This window comes from Ovis aries, chromosome 26 (assembly GCF_016772045.2).
Source record: "Ovis aries strain OAR_USU_Benz2616 breed Rambouillet chromosome 26, ARS-UI_Ramb_v3.0, whole genome shotgun sequence".
Taxonomy (NCBI): Eukaryota; Metazoa; Chordata; class Mammalia; order Artiodactyla; family Bovidae; genus Ovis; species Ovis aries.
In genome coordinates this window covers 23,025,934-23,048,515 of record NC_056079.1, presented here as the reverse complement: position 1 = coordinate 23,048,515, position 22,582 = coordinate 23,025,934, and the positions used below count along the sequence as shown (strand labels likewise).

General features: G+C 42.2%; 2 protein-coding genes across 8 annotated transcripts in view; one reads left to right on the top strand and one right to left on the bottom strand.

Annotated features, from left to right (window-relative positions):
• The window catches only part of DLC1 (DLC1 Rho GTPase activating protein), a 519,553-nt gene that overhangs the window by 39,054 nt on the left and 457,917 nt on the right, over nucleotides 1–22,582 (bottom strand). The window contains exon 1 of one of the 7 annotated variants that reach the window (XM_012105838.3): nucleotides 6,980–7,491. The exons of 5 other annotated variants lie outside the window; for them this stretch is intronic. In XM_012105838.3, the coding sequence (XP_011961228.2) occupies nucleotides 6,980–7,193 (214 nt within the window). In that variant the 5' untranslated portion in view covers nucleotides 7,194–7,491. Of the gene's footprint in view, nucleotides 1–6,979; nucleotides 7,492–22,582 lie in introns of those variants that run through there. One more of the 7 variants, XM_004021742.4, reaches the window with a different exon arrangement.
• On the top strand, nucleotides 13,058–13,623 carry LOC114111007 (2-iminobutanoate/2-iminopropanoate deaminase-like). The gene has a single exon (XM_027962607.3). It carries the CDS (start codon nucleotides 13,103–13,105, stop codon nucleotides 13,514–13,516), a length of 414 nt encoding a protein of 137 aa, XP_027818408.2. The 5' UTR covers nucleotides 13,058–13,102; the 3' UTR covers nucleotides 13,517–13,623.

Here is a 22,582-nt window from a genome sequence, read left to right as displayed (position 1 = left end):
CTCTCTCTCTCTCTCTCTCTCTCTCTCTCTCTTCCAGTATTTTGCACCAAATATTTATGCATTTCAAACCACCTATTGCTAAGAAAAAAGATTTGAAGTAGTTTCTTAGATGATAACTCAATAGATTAGGAAAATGATTTCAAGAGAGGAATCCATCTTAAACCAACTTTAAGGTTCCTTGTTTTTCCGAGTCTCATTTTTTTTTTTTCCGCTAAGTGAAGAAGATGGTTTAAAATTATATAACTTGCTTCCTTTTAAACTTACTTTTTCAAGGCAAAAATACTTGGTTACAAACCTAAAATAGCACCTGCCTCCGTATCTCCACCATTCAAGACTGACATGCTCATCAAGTCTTCCACATGTGTCTGCAAAGCCTATTCTATGACAGTAAGCACCTCTCCCCAATCCATGGCTTTCGCCCTAGGTTCTACAGTGTCATAGCTCAGGAAAGATAAAATACTGTGCAAAACTGTAGTGCTACAAAACTTTAAGTTAGAAATAAAGGGAATAGTGAGGGATGGTACAGAAACTATTCACTCATATTACAGTCCACCCTGACAGAGAAACAAACGAAATCTAGAATTGAATGAAACATCAAGCTGCCTTATCAAAGACCGATGAAAATAAAAACATGGCAGATACTGGTTAATATAAGCAGATTTTAGCCACTCCTATGTCTAACCTCAAACAGGAAACACTACAGACAGACCCTGCTTTACTGTATCTCACAGATACTGCTGTTTTTACAAATGGAAGGTTTGTGGCAACTCTGTCAAGCAAGTCTATTATTGGGCCACTTTTCAACAGCCTTTTAAAAAATTAAGGTTTGCATTTCTTTTTTTTTTTTATTCAGATGTAATGCTATTGTGCACTTAATAGATGACATCATAATGTAAATGTAACTTTTATATGCACAAGGAAAGCAAAAAATCTGTATAACTTGCTTTATTCTTATGGTCTGGAACCAAACCTGCAGAACCTCCAAGACATGCCTGGGTTCAATTTGACTTTCTGACCCTTGAGCAAAAGGTGTAAGAAATAGAAGTATTATTGTCTCCTAGGTGAGCAAAAGAATTATTTTCATCAAAACTGCTTATGACATTCAGCTCCCCCAAACACACACAATCCATTGGTCAAAATTTGACCCAAGTATTTTTGTTTAGTTTAGGACATTATTGGTTTTCTAACATATGCTTTTCCTACAAACACATTAAAATCCTCATTTTGTTGCTTCCCTGTTTTATTTATACAAGAGGACAGGAAGAGGTCTCCTGCTCCAGTCAACTCACATATGACCTTGGACTAGTCCTTGAACTTCCAGGCAACTCAGCTGCCCCTCAGTAGGGAAGAGGCAATGTTTTTCCAGGCTGCCTTTGCATAGATCTGGAATTTCCCCTGGAATGACTTTTGCAAACGCATAAGCATCATACAAGATCCCTTTTTGGTGTCACACAGTTGGAAAAACAGAGCAGTAAAAGAGAGGTCTCTGATGGCCTCTCCAAACTCGGGAGGGCAGGTGAAAATGAGTGTCACAAAAGGCACGGCAGGGCGGGAGTGCATGGGCCACAGGCCATCTCACCTCCCAGGTCCCTTCCTCTCTGGCGTCCCAAGCGCTGCAACCTGGGAAATGCTATGAACTCAGGGTGTGGAAAACTTCTGTCCCTCAGACATCCTCTGGAGACTCTTGCAAGGAGGAGGAAGGCGCCTTTCTGTCGAGCTGCAGGAAGCAGCCTCTAGCCCTCTCCGCAGGACACTCAGAGGTGGGGCAGGGGAGAGAACAAAATGTGGATGGGAGGCGTCAAAGGCATCTGAGGACTCTATGCACTGACCTCAGCCTTCAGCTAGCTTTTGATTTTCCTCCTGGGGGCAGAGAGGGGAAGACATGAGAAGGCCACCCGGTTGAGGTAGAATGTGTGGATGGAAAAGGAGCTTACTTCCCACCGTGAAACTCACTCCAGTAGCAGCATAAAAAACAAGAATGAAAGATTAAGAGAGAGACTTGATTCCCACCCTGTGTGCTGGCTTGACTTCAGCAAAGGAATACTGTTTTTACCCTTTGGTCCTCAAGAACATTATTTCCTAATAGGTAGGCCTTTTCAAAATGCCATTCAAAATGTTTCCAATGACCTCTGGGAGAAAACTTTCCCTTGGAAACATTATTTTGGAGTGCTTTCACATAAGTAAGCACCGTTCAGTATAGTCAACAGAGACCAGAAAATGGTATCCAAAACTCCTTCTTCACATATTAAAGACAGAGGCTTGAGTTCTCCATTCACGAGGCCCCTGAGAGGGGACGCAGAAACCACTCATTTGTCAACCTGGGACCCTAACATTACAGCTCTCTACCTACCAGCACAAAGAAACTGTGGAGTAACTGCAAGGCTCCGTTTGGCCACCAAATATTGTTTCCTCAACCGAATCAACTCCTGCCAAATGCATGTCCACAACTGGAATCTACAGTCACAGACACCTGGTTGAAATCCTAGCTTTGTCATGTACAGTAAGTGATCTCAGGCAAGGTATTTAACTCTCTCCCAGGGCTCAGGTTCCTCATCTTAGGAAAGGAAATAATTAGAGCTACTTTGTGAGGTTGTATGAAGATTACATGTGACAATGAAAGCAAACTTAAGAATACATTTTAACTTCTATAATGTGGCTCAGTGTGTTAAGAGTCTGCCTGCAACGCAGGAGACGTGGGTTCAATCCCTGGGTCAAGAAGATCCCCTGGACGAGGGCATGGTAACCCACTCCAGTATTCTTGCCTGGAGAATCCCTGTGGACAGAGGAGCCTGGTGGGCTACAGTCCATAGAGTCGCAAAGAGTCGGCCACGACTGCGATGACTGAGCGCGCATACATAATGTCACTACTATTCTGTTAAAAGTCTATGTATTAAAAAAAAAGTCTATGTATTTTTTATAAAAACTAAAAAGAAGTATCCACACTAGAGAAGGCTGACTGTTGCTTATTAGAAACTATAAAATGTTTATATATACATATACATGTACATACACATATATACAGACATATACATGTATGTAGGTATAGGCTAAAAACACAATACTTTATTCCTACCCACTGTTAATTACGATGGCAAGGAGGAAATAGCTAGTGAAAAAAAAATGTTGAGACCCAATTAAAGAAGTTCCAGCAGAACTAGACTTACTTATCACTGATGATGATAATCCTTAACAATAACACAGGCTTCCACAAGGAAAAACGCAAACAGTCAGGAAGAGGCTTTCTCAGCTGGGAATCTTAGCCCTTTCTCATTCATTAGATTTCTGACTCATTTGAGGTGGAAAGAAAACACCACTGATCATACTCCCTCCACCATCGATTCCTATAAAAACGTATTTTAACTCTACAGCACTGTCCTCCTTAAAAAGACTAAGAATTATCCTCAAGTTCTGGAATTCCTCTCTACACAATGGCCACACAATCGGAAACACAGACAACTCTGAAAATCCACTCCAGAAAAGCATTCTCCTCCTAATTTCACAGCCATGGAAAAGAGGCACTTGGCACTGTGCTTTTAGGACACAGTGTTGGACCTTTATATCTTATGGCTGAACACCAGTTTCCACCGCCCACCCCTCGCCCTGCGCCACCACAGCAAGGTCAATTTTTGATGTCCTGCATGCTATGCAGATTACTCCTTGTATTGTAGCCCCACAACGCCAAAGTACATTAGAGGTAATCTTGTTAAAATGAACATTCAGAGAAATGACTCCGTTTAGAAATTAAACTCTCTCTCCTCCACCGGATTCCAACTCATATCATTGTAAGCATTAGACTAAGTCAACTTTACAAATGAAAACCACTCTTCTGCCCAGGCCTGCTTTATAATTTCAAGAATAGGCTCAGCTGTACCATGAGCCTGCTTGTGCTGTAATGTTCTAAAGCACAGAGAATTTGGTCTTTAGCAATTTGGCAATGTCCAGGGAGGAAGGGGAAACATCTGAAGTTATTTTTACTTTTACAAGTCCTTTGGTTGTACACAGTGAATGCTAGGGTGGGTCAAGTATTGTCTAGAACCTTCAGAGTCATTTTTTTTTTTTTTTTTTTTTTGCATGGCCTCATTTCCGTCTTCCTGTTGCTAGGAAGGGGAGCTAAGCATGAGAAAATCGTGTTTACAATACTGGACCATCCTGTCCAGCACAAGGCTCTCTTCAAAAGAGTACAATTCACTTCACCCACTGTACTTTGGATGCCCCATTCATCTGAACCAAACCACCCTCCCCTGAATATTTTCAAATTGCATATTTACCCATCGAAGCCATAAAAATACCACCTTCATTTGAATGTTGCATCATGGCTTAAAATCTCCATGGGGACACCAAGGGAAACCCAAGTACTTATTTTTGTATTTGAAACCACCTCTTGGAATCCCACCAAGCCTCTGATTAGAAAGCATCTCACCGGGGCCTCCCATACCCTCTTAAAGACCCACACTAGTTTTACAAGGAAGAGTTTAACTACTATCTACATTTGTCACTTCACAGTGATAAACTGTTTAATCATAACATGCTTTTCCATTAATCTGCTATATTTTCCAGAAGCAACCAAGCAATCCCCTTTAATGTAAAAGCCCGGAAATTTCGCTCCATCTTTGGTTTTTGAACTACAAGACAGAACAATAATAAAATAAACAAAGATAAAAAGGCTTTAAAGGGGCATCCGGTCTCTCACCTTTGCTCCAGAACTATAGGAAAATCCTTTGATTAGTCCAGTGTATTAAAACTTGGAATACTGCCTTCAATTAGCCATAATAAACTGTTTAAGCTTTTCAGTCTTTAAGGAGTTAGAGGTTGTGTTTCTCCTAAGGTCCACAATTTGGAAGTTAAGACACAGGTAAGTCATTGATATGACACTTGTCATTCACTGGAGGGAAAGATGAAGTTGGAAGCTACTTAGTCCGATTCTGTGGAGGAGGGAAACCAAGTCAGCTCTCTGTCTTGGGCTTCCAGCCAGTTTGGTATAAGGTGTCACTCAGCATGAATTAAAATAAAATCTGTTTTTGTCAAAAGCAAAGTTTTAAAACCAGCTGGGAAAGTCAGTCCGCTGTGCTTCATTTTAAACGCTGAACAGTAGTGCTAATGAAAAAAATACGCACTCAGGTTTGGGCCACGCTGTAAATCTGGCATGCCACAATAAAAGAACACACACAATCGCCAACATTTTCTCAGAAAACGTCTCGAAATAACGTCTGAATGCACATCTGCTAACTATTTGACACTCATTTCCCAGGACTTGAGTTCTATTAGGGGGACTGTTGACTTACAGGGCGCCCCTCCGACCATCTGCTGCAGTCTGCAAGCCAAGATGGCACTAGGTCCCTCCATTAATTTCTCACTTATGCTCCGCAAATTATCTCTGCGGAGGACCAGCCTGCAGGCCAGATGGATGCTGAATTAGTCAACCTCTTGGAGCTGCTGATAGATTTACATCCAGAGTTCTGCTGGGCTATTATTTTCCTTCAATTCTTCAGCAAATAGAGTTTTGAAAAAAACAAAAAGGTAATCTGAGACTCGGTATTCTGCCTTCTTCAGAGCTATGATTTTTTTTTCCCATCCAAATGCGTCATATGCCCCGCCCTCGTGAATCTTTCCGTAACGGATGGCTGTGCCTGGACCGCATTCCTCCGCCTCACCGGCAATCACTAAGGCAGCTTCTGAATCCTAAGAATGTACCCATTTGCTAGCCAAGTTGAGTGTAAAATGACTGGGGCAAAGCAAGCTTGGGCAATATTTTCTTCTCCACTCTACATGCAGGGGTTCCCTCCTTCTCTAATTAGCACACACTGGGTACTGAACATCACAGAGACTGTGCTCAGCCCTTGTCGTTTGATCCTCAGCACCTCCCAGCGCGGTAAACACAGTTATGACGCCCATGGGGCAGCTGAAGGAGGTACGGCGAAGTGTCAATTCCCAGATTCACTCAGCTAGAAGGCTGCAGACCACTATTCCCACCCTGCCGGCCTCACCCAGGGTCCGCGCGCTGGAAAGGCACGCGGAGACTCTGAAGTTACACGTGGCGGCGTTGGCTTGCCGCGGCCAGAGGTGTAACTCCTGCCTAAGGATCAAAGGCTCGGTCCGCCAGGCTGGAGGTGGGGACAAGGACACGGGGGGGGGGGGGGCGGGGGTCCAAAAGGCCGTCGCCTCGCTATACGGAAAAAGCCAGATCGCCGGTTGTGCTTCCTTCCTTTTGGCGGCCCCGGGGATTCGCGGCGCGCGGGCGCCTCCTCCGGAGCCAAGGGCGTGGGCATCTCAGTGGGGCATTTTAGGAAACCCAGTCCAACGCCCCAGCACGTGAAGGCACAGTCTTCCAGCAAGCGCCCCACATGCAAGCCTTGGGGCTGGCTAAAACAGCTGCAGTACTCTCCAGGGGCAGGCAGCCACCAAAGCAAGACTTTCCTGGCTAAGCCTGAGTTACTTTCCAGTGTTTAAAATATTTGAACAAAAACGGTTGGAAATTAAAAGTTTTTTGGTAAGCTCACTTTTAAGCAGTTGAGTATCTTTTTCCAAGGGTCACCGCAGTCTAAATATCCCTAAATAATAAGATTCTCAAGGGAGTCAACGCTGATTTTGGACTTGTAGCGTGAAGGACAGCAAGCGCCGAGCCCTGCAAAGGTCCTCAAAGGGAAGAGAGTAGAAAGAAGGTCGCTCCGCGCCCCCTCGGAGCCAGAGGCCACCGCCTCGGATTTAGAATAAGAATAGAAAGACCGCCAGCGACGCTGGGCAGAGGGACTACGCGTCTTGCGACCCCGGCCCGGCCCTGTGCCGCCCAGCCCGGTCTGCACCCCCAGCCTGCGCGGGAAGTTATTGTGGGTTTCACTTTATCATTTACGGTCGCCCCCCACCCCTACCCCCACCAGCCCGCAGCCCTTCCCAGAGCCCACGGGGCACGTCAGCCCGCGGCATTACCCGAGATTAAGACCTCCCTCCCCGGACGACGACCCTCGTTTTCCCCACACTCCACCTCCTGCACTCCAAGAAACACGGGCGACTCGGTTCCGAGCCTCCTCGGAAAGCGCTGCCAAAGCACAGAACGTCAGGCACCGACTTGACAAGGCAGGGTGACATTTCCTCCGCGGCGGGTTCCCTCCGCAGCTGGCTCTCGCGGCCGGCCGGACGGCAAGGCACAAGTCTAGCTTACGTGTTAGGATCATGGTGTCCGGCTTCTCTCTGCACATCAAGTGCGGCAGGAGACGGCGGGCGCGCGGTGGGGAAATCGAGGCAGCCCCACGCAGCTTGGCTCCGGCGCCTGGACCCACGGCGGCACCCGAGACGCGCGCGCCCCTGCGAGCGATCCTCAGAGCATCCTTGCTCGCCACCCCAGAAAGAACGCGGGGTTTGCCCGAGGTCGAAAAGGGGGAGCGCTCAGAGAGTTGAGCCAGAAGCCCGGGAGCGCTGCTGGCTCCTGCCGCAGGGAAGTTCGGCCATGGCCGGGACCGGAGCCCTGCGCCCTCGTACTAGCCGCAGGAGCGGTCTGCCTCCCGCCTAGCCGGCAGGCCGCGCCCTCCTGCAGCGCCCACCCCAGAAGGGAGGAACGAGACCCTGCGCGTCTCCTCCTCCCCGCCGCCGGGGTTTCCAGCAGCGTCTCCTGCTGGCCTCAGGCCCCGCCCTGCTCTCCCGGCCCCGCCCCCTCACTACCAGGCCCCGCCCCTCCCCTCATCCCGCACCGCCCAGCTAGCCCGCCACTGCCCGAGGCCTCCCCTGGCGCTGCCCCCGTCAGGCCCCGCCCCGTCCCTCCTCCGCCCGGGGCTGGAATGCTTTTCCCCGGGCCGGCAAATCCGCAGGAGGAAGCGCCTACAAGTCTCCCTTTAGTGGTCTTGGGGGCAAAGGCAAAGGCTGGAGCCTGGGGGCATTTACTTGCTGGGGAGGTCTGGGCTCCACGCTGGAAACACTTTCCCTCATCTTTTTCTTGGTACGTTTGCACACTTTTTTTTTTTTTTTTCACTTGTTATCCTGCCTTTCATCATGACTGGAACCGCATAAATTCCTGGGAACCAAGGCGAGGTGGGGAGGGAGGGGTGAATCAGTGTTTCATTACATGTAAAATGGGAAGAGGACAACCTGTCCCTTGGACATTCATCATTCATTGCTAAGGTGCGCAGGGGTACAGAGGAATGTAACTGACGCTGTAGTAGAGAGGGACGGCTGTTACTCCACGTGTCTAGTCTGTGTGCAGCCAGAGCCAAAGGTTTCCTAACCAAAGCTCTTGGGCCACCACCCAGTGCAGCTCCTGGAACTGGTAGAGCAGACTCTAGACTGCAGAATAAGAATCTCTGATGTTGAGAATCTGCCTTTTTTTTTTTTTTTTTTACAAGCCCTTGGGTGATTCTGGTGCACTGCAATTTGAAGACCCCTGATATAAAAGGAAGCTTTATTTTAAAAGATTACAATTGACTATAATCTCTGTAAAATTAAAAAGAAAAAAAACTCTGATCGAGATTGCATGAAAATTTCCTTTGAGGCTAGTCAATGCTTTCTGCCTATTTCCTCTGGGTAAAGAAAACATCAACTTAAACCCATTCATTAAACAAATACATCCAGAGCATTTATTCACCATGATCCAAACACTGTTCTAGGCTCTGGAGATTCAGCAGTGAGAAAAAAGATACACATCCCTCCCCTTCTGGAGTATACTTTCTAGTGGGGAAGATGCACAATAAACAAAATAAGTCAGTGAAATATATATAATGTCTTAGATGGGGATATATAAAGTAGGGGAGGAGATAGGAAAGCTTGGAGCAGAATCTGTTTTCAAATAGGGTTAAATACAAATGGGAGAATTTAAACTAATCTCTTGATTAGTTTAAACTGTATTGATTTCATAGCTGGATCTTAGTTGACATACATGACTTTTTCACCTCATTTCTTCAAAAACAAAATAAAAACACTCATTTCACCACTGATTTCCTAATTTATCCAAACCGGAATTGGGCGCTGAGGAGTGACATCCTGGGACTGCATGGGGCTCCTCTATTTAACGGTTATTTCCAAGGCTTTTACCTACTTAGAGCTGCTGGGGACCCCAAGATAAGCAAGGGCAGGCCCGCCTCTGCCTGCTTAGAGTTTAGTCTGCTAATAAAGCAAAGGGCTTATGAGAAAGAGGTCCTGTAAGGGCCTGAAAAGTGGGGACCCGACCTGGCCCAAGAAACAAGAAAAGGGAATGTCCCTCTAAAGTCCAGGAGCTGGAAGAACACTCAAAACAGCTGCCAGCAAGGGGGAATTCAATTCAGGGGAAACTGGAAAAATAAAGGCAAGAACTTTCAATTCCTTACACTACTGTGTTGACAATTTTTAAAAATCCTTAACAGCAAAAAACAGTGTAAACCACTATAAAGAAAGAAGGCATCCCATGATCAGATTTGCATTTTGAAATCTTTGCTCAGTGCGCAGTGCATACTTCTTTAAAACGTGAAAAAGAGGAATATTTCCCTAAACTTCCCTTATACACTAAATTCTCTTGTTTAGAAACAATCCAAACCTTAAAAACATAGATACTCTAAGTCTCTCCTCTAAAACATATCAATTCTCAGAATAGGTTCTTAATGCTTATTATTAGTTGGTTGAAGTTGTATTTTTCTTAAATTAGGTTTCTAAGAGTCTGTGCAAGCCTGATGTACCATCTGCCACTAAGTTATTCATCTTTCCAGAATAAAACCGGCTAATGTTAATATTTTTGTCTCTTAAGTCTCATTTCTTTCTCCTTGATTTTTTAAAAATATCTTTTGATGTGGCCCATTTATTTATTCATTTTTGGCTATGCTGTGTCTTTGTTGCTGTGCAGGCTCTTTTCTAGTTGCAACAAGCGAGGGCTACTCTTAGCTGTGGTGTTCGGGCTTCTCATTGCGGTGGCTTCTCTTGTTGCAGAGCATGGGCTTTAGAGCGCGTGGGCTTCAGTAGTTGTGGTACATGGGCTTGGTTGCTCTGCGGCATGTGGGATCTTCCCAGATCAGGGGTCAAACTCCTGTTCCCTGCATTGGCAGGCAGATTCTTTACCACTGAGCCACCAGGGAAGCCTCTTTCTCCTTGATTATTTATGTTGTCTTCTCTTGTTTCATTCCATCTCTTTGGAGGTTTGTGTGACATGGATTGCTCACCATCTAAAAATAATAGTGACCTCCGACACATTTGCCATGGTGATGCATTTTCATATAGCCTCCCCTGAATCTCATCGTCTTCTTCCATTCTTTGGTTTCCTAACATAGCCTGTTGTGAAGTCGCTCAATCCTGTCCAACTCTTTGTGACCCCATGGACTGTAGCCCACCAGGCTCCTCCATCCATGGAATTTTCTAGGCAAGAGTACTGGAGTGGGTTGCCATTTCCTTCTCCACAGCATAGCCTGTGAACTGGGCCAAATCCCAAATTTTATTTTTTAAATTCTTACTCCCATTTCCTAGAGAAGGAAATGGCAACCCACTCCCTTGCCAGGAAAATCCCATGGACGGAGGAGCCTGGTAGGCTATAGTCCATGGGGTCGCAAAGACTCGGACACGACTGAGCGACTTCACTTCTTCTTACTCCCATTAGAAATGGATATGCTACATTTAGAAAGCTGCTACACTTGTAGAATGTGGTTGAAACAGGACTTTTGAAATAGGTCACTTACCAACTGTGTGATGAATATATTATTAGGCCCCTAAACTTTAGCTTCATCTTTGAAAAAAGAGGTTTGAAACAGTGCATATCTCATGATGTTTTTCATGAAGATTGATAAGCTCATGCATATTACAGCTTAGCACATAGTAAGTACTTGATAAGGCTAGACATTATTATTATATATTACTAAATGGGCACATCAAACTAAGCCATGCAATTAGTATTTAAATAACCATCTAGGAGAAGATGAGGAGAAGGCAATGGCACCCCACTCCAGTACTCTTGCCTGGAAAATCCCATGGTCGGAGGAGCCTGGTGGGCTGCAGTCCATGGGGTCTTGAAGAGTCGGACACAACTGAATGACTTCACTTTCACTTTTCACTTTCATGCACTGGAGAAGGAAATGGCAACCCACTCCAGTGTTCTTGCCTGGAGAATCCCAGGGATGGGGGAGCCTGATGGGTTGCCATCTATGGGGTCACATAGAGTTGGACACGACTGAAGAGACTTAGCAGCAGCAGGAGAAGATGAAAACAAAACAAGATTTTGATTTCAACCTTTGTGTATCTAAGGAACCGGTACAAACTGGGACAAGGAAGAAGTGGGGACGTCATTAAGAGCTAAACACACAGTGGTCCTTTCCAGATGAAAGAGGTCCCCAGGAAAGAGCAGCATCCTGCCTTTCCATTTAACCATCAACTTATCAACCACGGTTTCATTTGTCTATCACTGGAAGACACCATTAGCCTGGGTTTGTCAGCCAATGCATGGCATGAGATTTGGATACTGAAACACTAGACTCTAAGAGGCACAGAATAAGGCAGCTCATTTCCCTGCCCACAGTATATATGGTCCTCTGGTACACCTTTGATAAATGAGAATAACAAGCCCTCACAAGGACTTCACTGGTGGTCTAATGGCTAACACTCTGCACTCCCAATGCAGAGGCTCCTGGTCAGGGAGATAGATCCTACATGTCACAACTAAAGATCCTGCATGCCACAACTAAGAAAGATGCAGCCAAATAAATAAATATTTTAAAAAACATCACAGATTACCCTAGGTTTTATTGCTACTGTTGCTGCTGCTGTTCTCAACGGTAGGTTAAAACCAACAACAAAGAAAATATTTGACATAAGGACCTGTGATGCTGCCCTTCACTTCCTGCCACACTCCTCTCAGTTGGAGCATCAATTACAGGGAAGTCATTCACAAGGATAGCCAGGCCCTGTCATTTACGTGGATGTTTTCACGTTCAAGGGCTGTATTACCAAGGCAAACAAATCACATGGCGAACTTCTAAACTGCCAAACAGAAGGCTGGGTGACTAACTGGGCTACCCTTTGATTCCCGTGTTGTGTCCATTTTGCGACCCACCAGGTTCCTCTGTCCATGGGATTCTTCAGCCTCTTTCCTGATGATTAATATTATGTATCATTGATATTGCCCCAGGACATCCTTCTTGCATTTTTTTTCCATTAAAGAAAAGAATAGAACTCAGGTATCTACAGGCAGTCATGCAGATAATGCCAGTGAGGAAAGCAAGTCATAATGGGATGGTGAGAAGTTGAGGAACCCAGGGCCCCTCCAAGAGGGCAGTGCCACTCAGGCTCACTTGGTTGTTGGCTTGTGTTAACACAGCAACCCATTGTCCTGGGTTTAAAGATTTTTTTTTTCAAGAGCCCCTAGATTTCTAAATTTTTATACCAGATGTCACAATTTTTAGATGCTGGCAACTAATTAAAAAAAAAAAAACCAACCAACCAACATTGAAACCCATCCCTGTTTCAACTTTGGGCTTCATTTAGCCCTGGGGCAGCTAGCTTAAACCTCTGCTCTAGTGATACAAGCCAAGCAATCTCTTTAAAAATTTATTTCTCTCCCACAGGAACTAAAAGACTTTTGCACATGGAGAATGTTGTAATATAATTTGTGTTCAATGGACCATTGTGAAATGTGTGTGGGAAATAGTTTTTTATTTTTACTGTTCAAAGGAAATGTGATAAATAGTAGAAAGTAGTGAAATAGTTTGTAAACAGTATACAATTCAGAGAAATAATTAAATTTGAAATTTAATGGTTGTCCTTAAAACATTCATTTATGATGACGCTTCCGTAGCCCAAATCTGGATTCTTTTCCCACTGTTTACCCTGGTATTCAGCCTTTCCCAAAATATTTGAAACCCAGATGCCAGCGGGTATAGGATGGTGAAAGAAGAGAAAAAGCAAGGTTTAGGAGGGGAAATCTTAGCCTGCTTGTAATTCTACCTACAATAGCGGAGGCTGGCGGGCTACAGTTCATAATGTTGTAGAGTCGGACATGACTGAAGTGACTTAGCATGCACATGATAGCTCTCTTATTCAGTCAGGGCATTTTTTGACTACATCTTTTGAACACATGAAGTTTAAAGTATGGGGAAGGGAGGCGAAGCGCGAGCAAGAACCGTGTGCTGTGTAGTTGTTTCCGAAGGGCAGCAAAGGAAAAGGGTTAGCCATGTCGTCTTTGGTCAGAAGGATAATCAGCACCGCGAAAGCCCCCGTGGCCATTGGTCGCTACAGTCAGGCTGTGTTAGTCGACAGGACCATTTACATTTCAGGACAGCTAGGCATGGACCCTGCAAGTGGACAGCTTGTGCCAGGAGGGGCGACAGAAGAGGCTAAACAGTCTCTTACAAACATAGGTGAAATTCTGAAAGCAGCAGGCTGTGACTTCACGAATGTGGTAAAAGCAACGGTTTTGCTGGCTGACATAAATGACTTCAGTGCTGTCAATGATGTCTACAAACAATATTTCCAGAGTAGTTTTCCGGCGAGAGCTGCTTACCAGGTTGCTGCTTTGCCCAAAGGAAACCGTGTTGAGATCGAAGCAATAGCTGTGCAAGGACCTCTCACGACAGCATCACTCTAAGTGGGCCAAGTGTTATTTAGTCTGGAAATTTAATAGTATTTTTAAACTAATGGCTTAATCCTTGTTGGAAAGTATAAGGTTGAAATATCTGAAAATATTATGGAAATACCATATAATAAGGGAAACGATATGAATTGAAGGTTAATGATGAATCTAGTTACTAATATTACAAATTATACTTCTGTAACACTTGTACTGCTGGATGTGGGAAAACAGACATGCCTTACTGAGTTAACTCAGCAGGATAAAAGTAGAAGGAAATAACATGTAGGAAAGATGAGCTACTATGCCTGAAAAGTAAGAAGAAGCACCTAATTCAACTAAACCCTATTAATTTAATGATGGGAAGTATTTTATTATGTCAGATATGTGATTTTTGCTTGAATAAAACTAAAGCATTTAAATTTGAATGGCAGAGATAAAGGAGAAGAAACTGGACCAAATTTTATGTAGGTAATATTTTTCTAGTGGAAATAAAATAGCATGCAGATTTAAAAAATAAAAAATAAAAATAAAATATGGGGAAGGTTAACAATCTATCAGTCAGTTTTAGTTCAGAGGAGGAAGTCCCTTGTTCCTGCATAAAGGTGGTAAAAATCTATTTTCTGGATAATCACTTAAGCCTCAAATATGATCCAGCCTAGCACAGAACTTTTATTATTCAACAAATATTTATTAAACCCTAGAAGAGGCAGTGTGCTGATGAAACAAAATTGAACAGGAATAAATAGGTTATGGGATGTTATGTACCGAATGGTGATTATAGTTAATAACATTTTACTGCATATTTGAAGGGCTTCCCAGGTGGCACTAGTGGTAAACAACCCGCCTGCTAATGCAGGAGAAGTAAGAAGCTTGGGCCCGATCCCTGTGTCAGAAAGATGCCCTGGAAGAGGAAATGGCAACCCACTCCAATATTCTCAACTGGAGGGGTCCTGGGTTCGTCACTTCTTGCCATACCACTGTGACTTGCTTTCCTTACCAGCATTACCTGCCTGAGTGTCTGTAGACACCTGAGTTCTATTCTCTTTTTTAGTGGAAAAGATGAAAGAAGGATGCCCTTGGGTAATATCAATGATACATAAAATTAATCATTAGAATAGAGCCTGGAGAATCCCATGGACAGAGGAGTCTGGTGGCTACAGTCCCTAGGATCCACAGAGTCGGACATGACTGAAGTGACTTAGCACACATGCATATCTGAAAGCTGTTAAGAGCAGATCTTAAAAGCTCTCACCATGAGAAAAAACAATTTGCAACAATTTGTGGTTCAGTTCACTTCAGTTCAGTCCCTCAGTCCTGTCTGATTCTTTGAGATCTCACGGATTGCAGCACGCCAGGCTTCCCTGTCCATCACCAACTCCACAAGCTTACTCAAACTCACGTCCATCGAGTCAGCGATGGCATTCAACCATCTCATCCTCTGTTATCCCCTTCTCCTCCCACTTTCAATCCTTCCCAGAATCAGGGTCTTTTCAAATGAGTCAGTTCTTCGCATGAGGTGGCCAAAGTATTGGAGTTTCAACTTCAGCATCAGTCTTTCCAGTGAACATCTAGGACTGATCTCCTTTAGGATGGACTGGTTGGATCTCCTTGCAGTCCAAGGGACTCTCAAGAGTCTTCTCCAGCACCACAGTTCAAAAGCATCAATTCTTTGGCACTCAGCTTTCTTTATAGTCCCATCTCACATCCATACATGACTACTGGTAAAACCATAGGTTTGACTAGATGGACCTTTGTTGGTAAAGTAATGTCTCTGGTTTTTAATATTTTGTCTAGGTTCGTCATAGCTTTTCTTCCAAGGAGCAAGCATCTTTTAATTTCATGGCTGCAGTCACCATCTGCAGTGATTGTGGAGCCCCAGGAAATAAAGTCTGTTACTGTTTCTATTGTTTCCCCATCTACTTGCCATGAAGTGATGGGACCGGATGCCATGATCTTAGTTTTCTGAATGTTGAGTTTTAAGCCAACTTTTTCACTCTCCTCTTTCACTTTCATCAAGAGGCTCTTTAGTTCTTCTTTGCTTTTTGCCATAAGTGTGGTGTCATCTGCAGATCTGAGGTTATTGATATTTCTCCTGGCAATTTTGATTCCAGCTTGTGCTTCATCCAGCCTGGCATTTCGCATGATGTACTCTGCATATAAGTTAAATAAGCAGGGTGACAATATTCAGCCTTGGCATATTCCTTTCCCAATTTGGAACCAGTCTGTTGTTCCATGCCTAGTTCTAACTGTTGCTTCTTGATCTGCATACAGATTTCTCAGGAGGCAGGTCAGATGGTCTGATATTCCCACCTCTTGAAGAATTTTCCAGTTTGTTGTGATCCACATAGTCAAAGGCTTTGGCATAGTCAATAAAGCAGAAGTAGACGTTTTCCTGGAACTCTCTTGCTTTTTTGATGATCCAATGGATGTTGGCAATTTAATATCTGGTTCCTCTGCCTTTTCTGAATCCAGCTTGAACATCTGGAAGTTCATGTACTGTTGAAGCCTGGCTTGGAGAATTTTGAGCATTACTTTACTAGCATGTGAGATGAGTGCAATTGTGAGGTAGTTTGAGCGTTCTTTGGCATTGCCTTTCTTTGGGATTGGAATGAAAACTGATCTTTTCCAGTCCTGTGGCCACTGCTGAGTTTTCCAGATTTGCTGGCCTACTGAGTGCAGCACTTTCACAGCATCATATCTTAGGATTTGAAATAGCTCCACTGGAATTCCATCACCTCCACTAGCTTTGTTCATTGTGATGCTTCCTAAGGACCACTTGACTTCACATTCTAGGATGTCTGGCTCTAGGTGAGTGATTACACTATCACGGTTATCTGGGTCGTGAAGACGTTTTTTGTATAGTTCTTCTGTGTATTCTTGCCACCTCTTCTTATAATATTTGTGGTGATTGATGTTAATTAGACTTATTCTAGATTTATCACAATGATCATTTTGCAATATATACTTATATTGAATCATTATGTTATACTCCTGAAACTGATATAATGTTATATGTCAATTATATCTCAATTTGGGGCTTCCCTTGTGGCTCAGCTGGTAAAGAATCAGCCTGCAATGTGGGAGACCTGGGTTTGATCCCTGGGTTAGGAAGATCCCCTGAAGAAGGGAAAGGCTATCCACTCCAGTATTCTGGCCTGGAGAATTCCATGGACTGTATAGTCCATGGGGTTGCAAAGAGTTGGACACGACTCAGTGACTCTCATTTTCATATCTCAATTTTTAAAAACCAGTAAATGATAGAGGCAAACAAACAAACAAAAAACAGAATATAAAGAGAAGGCTTGGAAGAGAAAGCTCTTGGGTAGAAAGTAGAAGCAAATACTGTCTGCCACAGCTCCCTGGTGTGCTGGACACACTGAATTCTCAATCTTGATTTAGTAAACCAGTGGGCATGCTTTCCTGAGATACTTATAATATTCACAGTAGAATCTCCTTTGAAAGGTTATTTCATTTAATAGCTGAGATAGTTAATCAGCCCAAGGCCTCACAGCCCAAAACGGCAGAGAAGTGACCCCAGGACATCTAATCGGTGCCTCTGCCACCCCCAACTTCCATCTGTGCTTCACCAAGGATGGCTCTGATTCTTTCAAGTGGCCTTTGACAACACAAACATCAGGCCAGAGAAAAGTAAAAATTGGGATCTTTTTGAATCCACAGAAGACAATGGCCTAATTTCCCATTGAATTAGACAATTTTAATGGTATGCTTTTGATTCTTTGTCTATTCTGACATTATTCTCAATTGAACAGGATTTTTTTTTTTTTGAGCTTGTAGCAAATAACTTATTGAAAGTTGAAGATGGACAATGTTATTTTATAAGAATTAATAATATTTAATCTTTTGCTTATTTAACTTTTGTGACTATAAAATATTTGGCTGTTTAAAAATTTGGAAAATATGAAAAAGGATAAAGAAGAAAATAAAACCCTTCTCATAATTGCACTACCAGAGACAACTGGAGATGTAAACCATCTCCAGTCTGTACTTATTTTACATTTTATGTCTCTCTTCCCAGTCTGTTTTTCTAAGGACAGATCCTTTATTGTACAACACTGGAATCATAGTGTGTATATTGTTTGTAATATTTTCTTTCACTTCATATACTTGAAGAATATAGCTTTTTAAAGTTGCTTCATATTTCTTCTTATGGATATACAACACATCGTTAATCAATATTGAACTTCAAATTTTTCACCATTTTTCCTTTAATGGATATTCTTGAATAAAAATTTTTAAAAACCAAGAATGATAATTTCCTTCAGGAAAATTCACTTACTTTGAATTAAGAGGTAGAAGGATATTAGGACATTTGATATATATTTCTAAATTGTCATCCAGAAAGTCTGTACTTATTTTACATTTTCACCAGTGTTTGAATGTACCCATTTCTCTACAATGCTAAGCATCATAACATTATAATTTCCATTACTAATTTAATAAGCAAAAATATATTATCTCATTAAGTCTACATTTGTTTGACTATTAAACTGGATTAATTTATTATAGTAAAATATATGTAACATAAAATTTATTTTAACCACTTTTTTTTTAAAATTTTATTTTATTTTATTTTTTTTTAAATTTTAAAATCTTTAATTCTTACATGCATTCCCAAACATGAACCCCCCTCCCACCTCCCCTCCCCATAACATCTTTCTGGGTCATCCCCATGCACCAGCCCCAAGCATGCTGCATCCTGCGTCAGACATAGACTGGCGATTCAATTCACATGATAGTATACATGTTAGAATGTCATTCTCCCAAATCATCCCACCCTCTCCCTCTCCCTCTGAGTCCAAAAGTCCGTTATACACATCTGTGTCTCTTTCCCTGTCTTGCATACAGGGTCGTCATTGCCATCTTCCTAATATTTTAACCACTTTTAAGTGTACAGTTCAAAGGCACTGAGTACATTCACATCATTTTTCTAGCTCTCACTACTATCCACTGCCAGAGTTTTGTCATCCTCCCCAGCTAATTCCCCATTCTTCTTTCCCCAGCCTCTGGAAACCACTGTTCTACTTGCTGTCTCTGGGAATCTGACTATTCCGTGCAACTCATGTAACTGAAATCATACAGTATTTGTCTTTTTGTGCCCAGTCCTTTTGTTATACTGGTTGAGTGTTTTCATATTTATTAACCAATGATAATTTTAAAATTTGCCTATTTAATCCCACAGTTTTGTTCTTTTTTTTGATGAAGCATTTTGTCTTTTCTTAAAGATATTAACCATTTGTCACTTGTCCCTATAAAAAATATTTTTAGTAGTTTGTTATCTGCCTTTTAAGCTTGATTACGATATTTTAAAAAATTAACAAACAAAATTCAAAGATCTTATTTGTTTTTCTTAATGATTAACTAGGAATTTACTTAAGTAGTTTTCCCAATGTGGTTTGAAGCCAGAAATGCTAAGACACAAAATCAATTTGCAAAGCGAGGTCATTTAACAGGTGGGACTTTTGCTTTAGTTATAAGTTTCATTACGTACTCAAAGAAATATTCTAGGTATCTTATTTGATTTTTCTGTTTACTCTAGAATCACATATAGATGTTATATATAGAGTAAGGCCTCCATAAAGACTTACTGCAAAGGCTCCAGGTTTAGTGTATAAGTTGGAGACCTAGGGGCATTGAGTTTCCTTAGCTTTGAAAATCTGTGTGAAATCATTCATTAGTTTGTTTTTACAAAAGAGATGTTTTGTGTTCACTTGAGGTGTAATGTGTTGCTTTTCTTCATAGCAGATTGCGTCTTAAAATAAAAATACTATGGCATGGGTTAGGGTGACTGCCTGAAAAATAATAAACAGCTCTTTTTCTCAGCTGCTAACTACAGCATGTTGGCCATTATAGTATTATTTCTGGAAACCCCTACACAGCTCCAGATCATTAACTTACTTTAATGGCCAGAAGGAGAATGAAGCTGCAGTCAGTCGTCAAGCTTGGCTTTTCATGCATAGCTAATTCAGCCAATTATCTCTTTTATGAATTCAGTTGAATTAAGCTGCTTGGGGGGAACTAAATGACAACACATTAGACATTTTAAAAATAGCCCTGGCTATAGGAGTCATGAATTGTGAAAGACTGATGTTTGAAGATTTATCAGGAAAGACCAGAGTAGGTTGACTCTCTCCTAAGCAAATATTCTACTGCCAGACTCACAGCTATTTCTGTATTGATTATCATAATCTTTTTCATGGGTTGACAAAACAAACATACAATAAAGGGCATAAAAATTAGAAAAGCCCACAATGAATGTCACAACTGAGTTCTCCAGGTGTGAATTAGAAAAATGAACTGTGAGGGTCCTTCAGTCCATGCATGTGTAGAAGAAAGAATGTTGAGGCAACTCACGTTCCTGCCCTGGTCACAGACACTATCAGTGACCTTGAGTTGCTTACATGATATTATCGCTTGTTCCTTAGTTTATCTTAAAAATTATACATATTAGATATATATGGTATGTTTGTATTATGCTTTATTGTGCTGTGCTCAGCACTCAGTTGTGTCCAACTCTTTGTTACTCTATGGACTGTACCCACCAGGCTCCTCTGTTGATGGGATTCTGCAGGTAAGAACACTGGAGTGGGTTGCCATTTCCTTCTCTAGGGGATCTTCCCAATCAAGGGATCAAACTCGCGTCTCCTGCATTGACAGATGTTTTCTTTGCCACTAAGCCACCTGGGAAGCCTCTATATTTTATTATAGATAAATAAAAATAGATATAACTTATATGACAAGACAAGGATACCGGATCATTTAGCATTAGGCTGAAGACATAATTTGGAGGTGAACGTTATTATCACAGATAAGATATTTAACTCAGAGAGATTATACTTAGCAGCTTGCTTAATTTAACATTGTTAAGAGTGGAAGAAGCGAAACTTGATCCTGGGTCTCTCTGCAACGATACTTGTGAGCTTGGAGCAGGTTTTTGCGTCTCACCTTTTCTAGAATGTAAATTGAGGGGATGGGACCAGTGGTTCTCTCAGTTCCTTTCAGCCATCTATAGATTCTAGTTTGTCCTGATTTACAGTGTAAAGTTGAATTTACACTCACGTTCCTTTCCTTGTTTAGGGCTCTAACATGTCCAACTTTCAAAAAATCTACTGATTTAAAAAAATAGTGGAAAGGAAGAAGCATCCACTCTTTCAGCCACCATGCCTCACACCAATTCAAAATAGAACATGGTGTCCCCTGAGTGTGCTGTTGCAAATCCCTGGACTGCACCTGCTATGGCAGAACTCTTTTTCCCGGGACAGGCAGTTTCTCACGTACAGAGCCACATTTCTTGAAAATCCCCAAGTAAAGCTGAACAACCTTCTTGACTATCACTGAGGCCTCATGAGGTATGTGGTGTGGTCCCCATACATGCTCGTGAAATTCAGACCATGCAGTTTGGTTTTGTAGAATTTCAAGGCTATTTGCCAAAACGATCTTCTTAAAAATGATCTCTTCCTTTTTTCCTGTGTCATTGTTCTAATTTGCCGATCATATTTTGATTTTAATCTTGCCACCTGGGTTTTGAAATGGACTGCCTGTATTTGTGTGATTTCTTTCACACTTTTCACTAAGAGTTATTTTCCACTTTCCATACACTTAGTCTCTCTTCAAAATTTATTTTTCTTTCTAAGAAACTTATTGTGATTGTTATAAAAGAATATAAAATCACCATGGAAAAGTATTACTGATAGAATATTTTGGACCCATGCCTTTCCTCACAGTGATACAAACAGTTTAAAACAACTACCAAACTAATAAAAAGATGACAATATGTGTGCTGGCTGTCTTGCTTTTATGCACTAAAACCTGCTACGTCTGAGCCATTATCTACTATGTTTGACATGTAACAATACTCTTTTGCATAGTGCTCTTAAATATAAATGAAATTTATATTTATGAAATTATATAAATGAAAATAAAATTATATAAATGAAATTTATATTTCTATAATGAAATTTCACTTTCAATAACATTCAATAATTGAGCAGGATATTTTGTTGTATTTTTTTCTGATCTTTTTCTTCTCTCATCTTCCATTTCCCACCTCCAAAATGTTTTTTTTCCACTTTAATAGCCTGACTATTTCACATTCTGGAAAAGGTAAAACTATGAAGACAGTCAGACAGAAAAAAAGATCAGTAGTTGCCAGGGGTTAGAAGGGAGGGAAAGTGAACAGGTGAAGTATAGAGGATTTTTAGGGCAGTAAAACTACTCTGTAAGATACTATAATGGTAGACACATATCACCATACACTTGTCCAAACCCATGGAATGTCTAACACTAACAGTGAATACTGTGGACATTGGGTGATAATGATCTGTCAGTGCAGGTTCATCAGTTGTGACAAACATACCACTCTGGTGAGGGATGTCGATAAAAGAGGAGGCTATGCATGTGGGGGAAGGATTGGAGTTATATGAGAAATTCCTTCCTCTCAGTTTCTCTGTGAACATACATCTGCTGGAGAATATAAAGCCTATTAAAAAATATGAGAGGCTTTAGAAGAACATGCCAACTAAGATCCGTCTAGTCAAGGCTATGGTTTTTCCTGTGGTCATGTATGGATGTGAGAGTTGGACTGTGAAGAAGGCTGAGTGCCGAAGAATTGATGCTTTTGAAATGTGGGGTTGGAGAAGACTCTTTAGAGTCCCTTGGACTGCAAGGAGATCCAACCAGTCCATTCTGAAGGAGATCAACCCTGGGATTTCTTTGGAAGGAATGACGCTAAAGCTGAAACTCCAGTACTTTGGCCACCTCATGCGAAGAGTTGACTCACTGGAAAAGACTCTGATGCTGGGAGGGATTGGGGGCAGGAGGAGAAGGGGACGACCAAGGATGAGATGGCTGGATGGCATCACGGATTCGATGGACGTGAGTCTGAGTGAACTCCGGGAGATGGTGATGGACAGGGAGGCCTGGCGTGCTGCGATTCATGGGGTCGCAAAGAGTCAGACATGACTGAGCGGCTGAACTGAACTGAACTGAACTGAGAAGAACATGCAATCTCAAACGATAAGGACACCAAACACCATAACTGTTTTGGTGTTCCATAAAGAGTGA